The following is a 12,320-nucleotide window of genomic DNA, read 5'->3' on the forward strand; positions in this document are numbered from 1 at the left end:
CAAGATACTTTTGATCATTAACAAAATCTTACCAATTTTTGAGAGGATAAGTTGAGAAATCTCAGAGTTACTGTGTGTATTATTGTATAAGTAATATTTTACAATTCAATTTTTGGAAATTGTACGAGTTCAATGTGAAAGGGTTAACCACAGTCCTTGCTGGAATGTTTACAAGAGGCTTACTAAGTAAAATGTTGAAAACAAAAGTAAATCAAGAAATCTGACACTATAGGCTTTTTTATAACTTTAATATTGTCCTTCTGCGGGATCAGTGGTAAGTTTTTGGTGTAAACCATTACAATCTAGCAAAACATACATTCAAAGTATTTATATCACTGAGCTGTAATTCTATCATAAAAACCATGTCACTTCATCTATCACCATAAATTTCACTCATTTTGACAGACACTAAAACCTTTTAAGTTAGAAACAATGCATCTTGGATACCACAAACAATCTAATAATAAAGCAACGTGATTTTTTTTATGATCTGAAATGCTGTTGGGATAGAACAGTTAATCATGATATACTATGATGGTGTTTTAAAAATTTTAAATTTTAGAGTGACTCGTGACAACACACATACCACTCTCTAACTCATGGTCAATCTACTGTCCAAGCAGTATCAGAGGTTTTTTATTACATTGTGGTTGTATGTAAACCTAACTTCATTATCATTAACAAATGTTTCAAATGCACCTTTATGATAGAAGGATTAAAAAACAGTTTTCTTTGCAATATTATGCTCTTCCAACCTTCATACTTTTACACACAAATATTTCCTCATAACTAATCATATTAAATTTAAAATATTCACCACATTGGAAAGAGGGTCCAGTTCTGTCACCATGAATACCAAGTAATGTTTCTTTTCCAGATTGGACCAAGATGGGAACAGGTAATAGACAAATGTTATAGAGGCTATTTTAAGCCACTTTTACTTTTGTATGCTGACCCACATGGAAGTCCTGTCTCATCTGAAACTGCTCAAAAACTTGTAACAGTAATTACAGGCCACAGTAAGTGTACAAGTGGTAAGTTTTACTTTAATGGAGCAGCTAGACCAGGTTAATAAACACCATCACTGATGGTACCTCATTGACCACTTGTTAAGATTATCTAGCTTACTCGTTATGCAGCATTACTTAATGTCTTTGAAGTGGATAACAAAATTAAGTCATATTCTGATTTTTTTAATAACTGAATTGAGAAAAAGTGTTATTTCTATCACGCATTTAAAATTTCTAATGCATTGAGAATGAATATGTTTGTGACCTATACAGATTTCTAATTTACTTATTACAGTATATCACTGGATAATCTGATTATTATTTTTCTTTACAGGAAAAGGCTTAAAAGAAGACAAAGAAACTATCTGTACTGTTCCAATACATTTAAACCAATTTAATGGAAACCAAAGAAGGGCTTTCACTCCAAACCCTGAAACTTCTGGTGAAAACTTAAGCAACATACCACCAAGAAGAGCTATAACCCCAAGTAGAGAGTTATCTTACACGAATGAATTTGACTCTCAAGTAACACAATGTTCCTTTGATAATAGTATGATAGACACAAATTATCTGGTTTCATCCTCAAAACATCCTTATCTCTCTACTGCAAATCCATCTTGTATGTTCAGCTCCTTTCAAAACCATTTGAAACATCCTCTGACTTCAGTATGGCCTCAGCATCAACATGATGGACACTATGGTAATAGAATATTTCATCTAGAAGCTTTTTCCCCATGTAAGCTGACTGAAGAAACATTCAAATGTAGAAGTAACATTTCATCCTTCCAAAATAAAATGTTTAGTGGTGGAATCCCAGAAATGAAACCAGAAATTAGAAGAATTAGTTGTCCTACTTCACACACAATGTCACAACATTCTAGTTATGCTGAAAGTGAAAATGGGAAGACTTATATCAGAAGGGAAGCTGTTGAAAGCATTTTAAAGGCCCAGAAACTTCAATGGCAGAAGACAATGAATGAAAGCTTCAGATCCCTATCAAAGAGTGGAATAACCAGCTTTTCCAGTACATTCTGTGATAGAACTTTTAAGCCACAAGACCTAATTGCAACAACTAATGATATAACATTGAAAGTTGACATTCCTGATTTATCAACGTTTGAAAGACGTGATTCTGGAAATTGGAGTGGAGATTGTCACAGTGCCAGTTCAATGAGTACCTCATCCATAGATAACGGCTTTCCTGGTATGATTATAAATAGTAGGTATGTATATAGTGAGAAATAGATATATATTGTATAATGTAATCTTCTATTTTTAATTAAACACATAATTTATGAAAATTGATAAAAATCACTTCTGAATAATAATACACAGGAAAATATCTGATTTATCTTGCTTTTTTGTTCTATTTCAATCACACCAAAAGCATACTCATCAATTTCCAAAATCTGCATCTTGCTCTAAACCTTAGGAACATGAGCATTCTCAGTTTCAAGTCCTTATAATCATGAATATTTTTGTAAACAGACATTGAAATTTTATTCAAATATCAGTAAAGATAAAACACTGAAAGTGAAAATTGGTCTTAAGCATTTCTGTTAGTTCATATCTTCTCTTTTCTTAGATTGAAAGAAATTACAGCACATGTTTTAAGTGTTTATATTCTAACATACATGTATCAATAATTGATTGTTATATTTAAAAGTAATGGATATGTCAACATATCTGCATTTTTGTAATTTGATAAATGCATTAAAAATATGTTTTGTTTTTCAAGAAAATAATTGATGGATTAAAAAAACTTGCATTACAGGCTAAATAACAACATGTTGGCATATGGGAACTTGGAACAAGTTTATGTTGACTCCAAAGGTCAGGTTAGAGCAGGGGACCATGGATATGACTCCTATTCTATCTCAAGTACTGAGAGTTGCCTATCAGCAACAACAAACTCCAGTGAAAAACCTGAACCCCAATTGATTCAAATTGATGAAGACAAGCAAATGCATTTTCCTAAGAGTGATAATGTAGAAGCTTCAGAAAAATGCTTTTTAAGACAACAACAAGCTAAGAGTAATTTTTCTTTTTGTAAAAAAATATTTATAAAAACAAATGTATTGTAATCATTATGTATATATGTCAGATAAGTTTCAAAAATCTTAAATACTTTTAATTTTAGTTATGATGTTAGGTATGATTGCTGCAAATAATTGTTTTGAAGTACAACTACATGCCATGACCAACCATGTTTGAACAAATAATATATATCTAAATGTATATTTATTACAAAAATAAGTTTTTATTGTAATCAACACCAATGTAAAAATTAATTTAGTTTAAATGATGCTAATTTAATGTTTATTTTAGATTGCTTGCTGGTGCTGACAGTAACATTTGTAAAAATTTATTAATAGCTTAATTGTTATATATAATATTTGTAATTACTAAAATAATGTGTAAGCATGAAAAAGTAATTGTGGTACTCATAAGCATCTTCAATAATTGCAATGATCTAGAATAGTAATTGAATCTTATAAAATAATTTTAATTTTTATGAAAATATCTAACACAGAAATTAATCATAGAGTGTCTTATGAAAGTGCTTTATCCAACTCTACAGCACTTAATCATAATAATGTTTTTCTAGTTTTTAGAGATGACTGTAATAAACTTTGTGTGCAAGCAGATGCTCTTCAGATCAAATCCCAGAAAAAAGAAGGCCAGCTTCAAGTAGCCATATTGCCAAGTGATGTAGCAGCTGGTAAGGTTTATGAATTTGCAAAACATGGGTTATATAATGTTTTAGGTATTACACTCACACATTTATGCACACTTATAAGAAAACCAAGAAAACTGTGCTGAAATTGTAGATTTTTAGTTTTAATAAAGTTATTATCTCAATTAACATCAAGTGGGTTTACTTTATGTTTAGGAAACAGTTTATAAATGTATCATTAATGCCATGATAAAGTAAAAACACCAATGTCATTATAGTGAGAAAAAAAAGAAATACTTCTGGTTAATGTAAAAACAGTGTACCGACAACATTAAAATATAGCATTTAAAATTACTGTATGAAACAATAAAAACTATTCTTACTGCACCAAGTATTTATCAACAAACATATCATTAAACAGGCTTGGTAATAAGGCATAAACAGTGCAAAACACAATACTGTCATTATTAAATAGGTGTGAACAAAAATCATAATAGATACCATTTGTCAGGTAAATGTGATAGAAAAAATAGGATTGTAAAAGAATAGAAACAAAATTAAACATTTTAATGCAATATCTAATACTAACTGGGGTACAATGATCCAGTTGAACCTAGTAACAAAATTCAAGTGAACTTGAATTATGCAATTTTGTAAATTATGCTTAATGTAAAAAGAAGAAACACTAGTTTTAATTATAGCATATGAAGTTATAATACCATTTTAGATGGAAATTTCATGTGGTTGTTAATGGTTGATTTCATTACTTTGACACTAAATGACAAAGGGCTGAGTCAGTTGCATGCATCCAATGGAAAATGAAACGTAAGAAGAGTTGCAAAATCACAGAGATCACACTTCCAAAAATAAATAATCAGTTATCATCTATTATGAACAAAAGATACACCAGACTTTTAATATGCAATGACATTAGAGAATAATGATAGGTTAACTTTTAGATAAGCTGAGTTTGTTACAATAAATATTGAATCAAAGAATGCATTGGTCCCAAAGTCTGACATGCATATCAAGGTGGCGAGCATGAGTTTGATGTATTAGACAATTATATTTAGACTTTAACTGAAGGATCATATTTTTATAGATATATAGGTCTCTCAGTGGATCAGTGGTAAGTTTATAGACTTGCAACACTAAAATCCAAGGTTTGATTTCCTCATGGTAGACAGAGTCAGGACTGTGTAGCTTTGCAAAGAAACAAACAATACAGATTTATCAGGAAATATAAGGTTCCTGAAAGACTGGTATTTTGATAATCACAACTTCACATTGTTGTTGATTTTGAAATCTATCCTGAAACAAACATAGTTCTAGAATTCTTACTTTCAGCAAATTAAACTTTTTGCTGTATTCAGCGTGAATTAGAATGAACCAACAGATTAACCAGTCATGTGAGACCATAGCTCTGCCACATTTTGCTAATACCTTCCACATTTAAGTTTTTAACTCTGAGATGGTGTGTTGGGCTGGTGTAAGCAATCTTTTGTATAAGACAAAACTTCATCCATCTAAGAGTAATTGTGTTATTTTAACATCAATGTTAAAGTACATCAAATTCAGTTGTTGTTCTTAAGTTTATTTTCACTTTAAATACGTTAAATAAATTTTGTAATCTTTCATTCTTACTACTATTATTTAAAAACACACTTTGATATTTATTTTGCATTTCTATTTTGTGTGTCAGTTTGGTATTCATTTTATAATATACAATTTAAATTGTAAAGTATTTATGAACTAATGTGATTAGATTCAATGTGTGTAAAAACTCTTGGAAGAAACTGAATTATATTATAGAATAAATTAAAATTCAAGATTTTGGTGTATGTTTCTACAAATATTTAATGTACTAATTAATTTATGAATGGCTTAATATGTGTAGTGAAACTTTTATATTTCTGTTTATTGATGTAGCAAAGGCCAGAAAAGCAAATGATGCTACATTCAGCAATCTTAAATCTTCAATGGCTTCTAAAATGAAACACAGAAGATGTGTAATAAGATCTTCAACTATTCACAGAAATCCAAAAGAACTAAGAAATGATGACTGTAAATACAAGGATGCTGTCTTTAAAACAAATTACAGTAAAAACTCAGATAGAGTTGCAAATCAAAAACATTCTAGAGCAGTAAATCCTCAAAAGAACAATAATGAATTTTTAAGAGCTCAACAGTTTGGTACAGGTGTAAATGAAAATGTTGATAAACCTCTTCAGGTTAGTAAACCACATCCAATGAAAAGTTCAAAATGTAATGATAATTGTGAAGTTTTTGAAGAAACTGTTAACCAACAGTTAAGTGAAAATTTATTAGAAGATCTTGCAAAGTGTCATATTTCATCATTTTCATTTCACCCCAAATCACAAAATGATAACAGATTGACAACAGAGAATTTCAGTAAGAGAACCAATTTAATTTCTGACAAAGAGCGATCATATCAAGAAAAAACAGATCAATCAAAATTACTTAATCAACAGATATCTATCAAAAATGAAATTCTCACTAGTACAAAAAAAAGTAATAAAAGTTCCCTTCAAAGAACTAACTCTGTGCCCTCTACTAGCTTGAATGATGACTTTGAAAAAAGTAGTGATATAGCCAATCGGACATTTGCTAGTCAACCTAGAAAAAAACAACACAAGATACAACGGAAATGTTTTAGTGGATTTATGCAAAGAAAAAATTATAGCCTTCCTGATCTGAGAGAAAAAACAACTCAAGATGATGTCCAAACTAATCCACTTGATGATTCTGACATCTCTGATACACTGCAGTTCATTAACTCACAACAGTTTAAAATATCAACTCCTGATGACTTTCCAACAAGAATTCAAGAACCAACAGACAGTAAAAGTTCCCATCAAAATAGCCATGAGAACAAAATTAGCACAAGTAACAAAATTTTACAAAGACAAGAAACATCTATGGCAGAATGTAATTACTATCCAGAGGAAAGTAAATCATTGTTTACACATCATTTAGCATCTGTACGTAATTCTTCACAAAATGTCAATTATTATTTTACTAAAGATAAAAGTTCAACAAGTAAATGTTCTTACCATTTAAACAGATCCAGTTATTTGGGTTCTGGGTACTTGCCTAATACTAATGAAAGTCAGAAAAATGATAGACAATGTTCACAGTTCTACAACTACAGTACCAAGAAAATACCGTCAAAATTTCCAAGTAGTCAGCAAGAGCTCATCACTTCTTTCAACAATAAAATTAAGGGACCTCTCAGTAGATATCAAGAAATGAAAACCACCATTCCACAGGACTTGTTTAGAAATCATTCATCAGATGAAGTGGAATGGTTTAAAGAACTACAGCAAAAGCAGGTTCAGTTGTTGCAGAAAAGACGACTTCGGCCTTATAGAAATCTTAGACTTGGTAAGATTATTTTACTTTTATTACAGGTTTTCATTAATACATTATGCAATATGGAAAACTTACAAGCTTCCTAATGTATATCATGGCATTTCAAGTGACAATTGTTTTGTCTTGGCTGTAATTTCTGTGCAGGATTAAAAAACATTATTCACCCTTTATTTGCATTGATTTAACATTATTAAAGTGACTTATTTACTTTTAGATCCAATGTTTTCTTTCATTAGGGAAACAGTAATAAATGAAATATTATCTAGAGAATTAAATATTTTATCTATGTTTTCTAAAAACTACATGTTTAATTGTTAAAAGTTAAAAACTTGCTTAAATTGAACTATTACTGGTACATTCACAAAAATTTAAATGCTTTTATTTTTGTCACTTTTATTCCGTAGAGGATTCACAATCTGTTGAGAACAGGTCATCTTACAAAACTTTATCAGAAGCACAGAAAACTCCTGAAGTAAGACACTCAACTTTAAAATAATTGTATTATATTTTTGAGTATTTCATTTTAAAATGTTTTCTTGAATAGTTTTAGCATTTTTATGCTTTAAATTAAAGGTAGTTTTTATGAAATAAAGTAAAAATAGTTTCCAGATTTATGAACTACAGACTAATACACAGCAAAGAGTAGAAATTTCTTCTACACTGCTCATGCTTTTGTTCTTAATATACACTGTAGATGCTTATAATGCATTAGTATCAGGAAATAAATAATCAATGTTGATTAATTCATAAGCTGGCGAAACATTAAACGAAGAATTCCCTGCTTTGTTTGAGACCATTTATAGTTTTATTTCAAATGCTTACATAAAAGAAGTTTTATAGCAATTGCTTATTGCAGTTACTGTAATATACAATGCAAATTTATCAGCTATTTATTTATCAATATGAAAATGTACATAAAAAACATTGTTAGTATTTCAAAATGAGTTATATTTTCTGACCAGGTTAAGAACTTTCACCAGCTGCTACAAAGGAGTAAGATGGAATTTAATAGAAATATCAAAAGGAATCAAGCATATACATCATATGTTAAATGTTTTCAGCGAGAAAATGACCCTGCATCAAGAACTGAAATAGTTACCAAGCCTTCTGATCAAACTGAAAGTATTTTAAGAGATGAAAACAAAAGTTCAGCAGAACATTTTCAAGTGACTGGTGATATCATTCTATCAGTACCAAGTGATATGCCACTTACAATGTCAAAACAAACTGAATCACAGAATATAAATCATCCAGAAAAACAATTATTTGATGGACCACCTGATTACGAAACTACTCTTAGACGACTGGAATTATTTCAAAATAAATGGTCATCAACTGATGCAACTATTTTTTAATGTGTACAGGCAGACAAAGCACGAGTAAAGTTTCCAATCTAAAAAACATGTTACCAGAGTACACACAGTTTGTTTCCAACTATCATAGAAAAAATCTTAAGTTATCTGATCAAACCAAACAAAAACATGGAATACAATCTTTGGGTAACAAAGTTTCAAAAGGAAATCCACATCCAGGAAAAAGTAGTAGAAAGTGTAAAATATCTTACTTCTCTACCTGTGATGGTATTTCACACTCCTTAATATTACCTAGAAAGAAACAGGCCTCAAAAAAATGTGTAACATTTTCTGATCAAGTTGTTTTAGTGTCCTGCATAGAAGATAAAAGGAATGATGCAATAGTTTCAAATACCCAAGTCATGAAAATGCAAGAAAAGAGTTCAGTGCAAAAAAAACTTTTTGGTTGTGGGTTAAGTAACAGAGAGACCATGTCACCAAAGAAAAAAACAGCTTAGAAAACTTTACATGTTTAACCAAAAAATTTTTCATAATTCCACCAATTGTAAGAAGTAATTATGTAGTTTTATGCAAAAACTTGTAAAATACAACCTTACAAAGTGTTATTAGAAATGAGATTGATGCACTTATTTCTCAAGCTAATTTCTAAACTTTATGATATAAGAAATGACAGAAAATTGTTTATGATAAATCTCTTAAATGCTGTGCAACTACCAGTAGTGTCAAACTATAAGTAAATAGTAAGTTTACAACTTATATTATTTGTAAATTTTACAAGGATTTTATTTAATGCTAAATATATTTTTAAACATATATGTTTAATATTCAGAAATACTACTAGTGATTACTTGCTTATATTGTAAATATGTATTCATAATACATTATTTAAGTAACTCTGGGTTGGTTGAGTAGAATAGTATTGAGGGGACAAAGATTTGCAAAAATTCTCATCTGGAAATCTGTCAAGTTTTTTTGTTACTGTTTAAATTTGTACATATTATCACTGTAGGTCACATATACATATTTTTATATAATATTTAAAAGGTTTTTATTAATTAAATGTTTAGCAAGTAGTTCATGCACACTGTCACTTTCCACTATGGCCCAACATTTAAAAACAAAGTTATGTTATGTTGGTATATTTTATGTATAATTATATTTATTCATTTTATTGGAAGTTACATTTTGTAGTTTTATAAGCTTCATTCACGTTTTGTAAAATTTTTTAATTATACACACTTCAAGCAACAAACACCTGTACAGCACATAATTCATACCCTGATATATCTTTAGTAGATATACATCGCTACAACAGAAAATCATTAAATGTGAGAGTTCCCTGCTGGAACAGCTGCAAGTCTATGGATTTACAACACTAAAATTAGGGGTTTGATTCCCCTTGGTGGACTCAGCAGAATACCCAACTGTTGCTTTGCTATCAAGAAAACACACACACACATTAAATGTGAGGGTGATATTCAAACTGATCTCAACAGATAATAAAGTTACTTACAATTAAAATATTGTTTGAAGAAAATGCAAATAAATTTGACTTGTATTTGTAAATTTACCAAACCTTTGTAAGAAATGTAAATGTGAAAAAATATCTTTATTATTTTATGTAATGTGTTTTCATCCATTTTAATTCAGTTATAAAAATAATTTCTACTAAAATTGTTGGTGGTAATTTTTCTTCATAGAATCATGTTGCACAGTCTTACAAAACCATATTCAAAATTTAAATATTCAGCATAACTTTTACATGTTTATTGATGTCTTTAAATATACTAGACTTTCTTCATTCCCATTAACAGGTAACATGTACTCTGTGATAAACATTTTGTTCTTTTATACCTTTTATGTGTATTAGGTAATACTTCAGATTACATAGTTGGAAGTTTTAAGATTTTTTAATAAGAACTGAATGCTGATTTGTCTCATTCATAGCACATATATATACGTATGTCTTCATTTAATGTATTATAAAATAGTTAATATTCTACACATCATGCAAATCTGTGTTAATATCCATTACTTAAAATAAAATTGAGTGCTGATATGATCAATCATTTGATTCCATGACTCTGTGCATAAAATTGATTTTTTTTTCTGTATAAGTTAGGCTCATGGAAGATCTTATATTATTACAAGGCTTTTGGTTTGTTAATAGGTAGTTGCACCAAAAAAACAAAATATTATATTAACCTCTTCTGAGTCGCACCTACTGAGATTAATCAGCATAAACAATGAAATTTGTTTGTCTTTGGTGTCTTCCTAACAAACATTCATTGTGTAGACTTACTATTCTGAAGAGTAATAATTTATACAAAAGTACTACCTCAAACTTGGCTACAGACAATGTCAAAAATATAAAAACAAAGTGAGAAAGAGAATAAAAAACTCATGAAAATTGAAAAAAGTTTTAATAAATTTAACTACTATCAAAATTTCACATTGCCTTAAAATCTGCATGTTTAACCCCAGTACAGTTGCTCTACACTATTGTTTCTAATAATTTTCAATTACATACTGAAGGAAGACCTGATATTCATTGTCAGTTTCTATTCATGACTGTGATGTATGCATATTTACATGCACATGCAAATTAAACAACTGACCTTTTGTTTTTGCTAGTAAAAGTATATGGCTTATTTCCTTGCAAATTAAAACTGTTTAGAGTTAAATCACTTTTAAGGATAGTGCCTTTTTTTTTTTGAACCCACAACCCTTGGATTACAAATCGAGTGTTTTTAATCAACCATATAATTATTCACTTAGGAAATACTAACAATACACATTGCAGTAAAAATGACACCAAGAAATGTAAAACTAAAACTACTAAATCTCTCTCTCTCTGGTATGCATTTTGTTAAAAAATAAAATCCTACAGGGTTTGTATACTTCATGGCTCAGCTAATTCCAAAACCTTTTTTTCTCCATTTTCAATTACCTGTTAAAACTTTTTCCATCACGTTTTTCTTCAGTATAACAATACTGTGAACATCACACGAAAAAATAATGCAGAAATGTATTTTCAAACATTTTACAAAATGAATTTTACTAAATAAAATGGATAGCTTTCATAGGTAGTCTTCTTGGAATTAATTATTAGTAATCCAATGTTCACTTCTTGCCATAACTTTTCAATATTAATGTCAACATTTCTTCTTTTTTGTAGTTATTCACAAGAAATTTAACTTCATAATGAAGTAATATGATTTGCATGTACTGCCTTTTCTATATACTAGTGTTTTCTTGAACCTTTGCAAGTCTCTTACAAAACTTTCCTATTTACATTTCACTGTCTCTCATTTCTGTTTCCCCAAGCTGCTCAAAACAACCAGTCATTGGTGAAAGTATTTTAAGAGATCACCAACATGGTTTAGATGGTCATCCCCACTTTGTGGAAGATGTTTATCAACTTACTGAAAACCCACTTTCCAAATTAGTTTGTGAAAAAATGAGCAAATTTTTTACTACACATATATTTTTTTAATTAGTTCTTTCCCATGCATTCATGTAGTAAACAGCTCAAACAATAATCAACCTTATGACTAACTCAGAATTCTTAGAACAGTAAATTCCTCTTCCAACACTTTAAAATATTCATCAGATTTCCACACAAACGTTTATTTCTTTTGTGGCCAAAACTGGTTTCTTCATGTTTTCAGTACATTCATGAATTTTTACAAGCTGTTTCTTTTGTTAATTTTACAAAGATAAGAGATCTGACTGGTAATTTGTTTAGCCCCCATCCTAAAATTAAATGTCTGTCAGTTTTAGTCCCTTTCAGTGATTTTAAATGACTGTTCACTGGAGATTTTGCATTAACATTCTTCACTAATCCACCATATTCATGCATCATTCATATCAGGGGCATAGATTTTTTACACCCAATGGGGGGATGATTTTTGCAACTACTTATGT

At 29.6% G+C, this 12,320-nt stretch overlaps 1 protein-coding gene across 5 annotated transcripts in view; it reads left to right on the forward strand.

Moving 5' to 3' along the window:
• LOC143246336 (uncharacterized) overlaps window positions 1–10,544 on the forward strand; it is a 45,884-nt gene extending 35,340 nt beyond the window's left edge. For 3 of the 5 annotated variants that reach the window (XM_076492886.1, XM_076492887.1, XM_076492890.1), the window contains 7 exons: window positions 878–1,034; window positions 1,345–2,233; window positions 2,785–3,044; window positions 3,619–3,732; window positions 5,617–7,092; window positions 7,485–7,552; window positions 8,043–10,543. In XM_076492886.1, the coding sequence (XP_076349001.1) occupies window positions 878–1,034; window positions 1,345–2,233; window positions 2,785–3,044; window positions 3,619–3,732; window positions 5,617–7,092; window positions 7,485–7,552; window positions 8,043–8,435 (3,357 nt within the window). In that variant the 3' untranslated portion in view covers window positions 8,436–10,543. Of the gene's footprint in view, window positions 1–877; window positions 1,035–1,344; window positions 2,234–2,784; window positions 3,045–3,618; window positions 3,733–5,616; window positions 7,093–7,484; window positions 7,553–8,042 lie in introns of all 5 variants that reach the window. The other 2 variants (XM_076492889.1, XM_076492888.1) reach the window with 2 other exon arrangements.
• Window positions 10,545–12,320: the final 1,776 nt, after the last annotated feature.

The sequence above is a fragment of the Tachypleus tridentatus genome, chromosome 3 (assembly GCF_004210375.1).
Source record: "Tachypleus tridentatus isolate NWPU-2018 chromosome 3, ASM421037v1, whole genome shotgun sequence".
Taxonomy (NCBI): domain Eukaryota; kingdom Metazoa; phylum Arthropoda; class Merostomata; order Xiphosura; family Limulidae; genus Tachypleus; species Tachypleus tridentatus.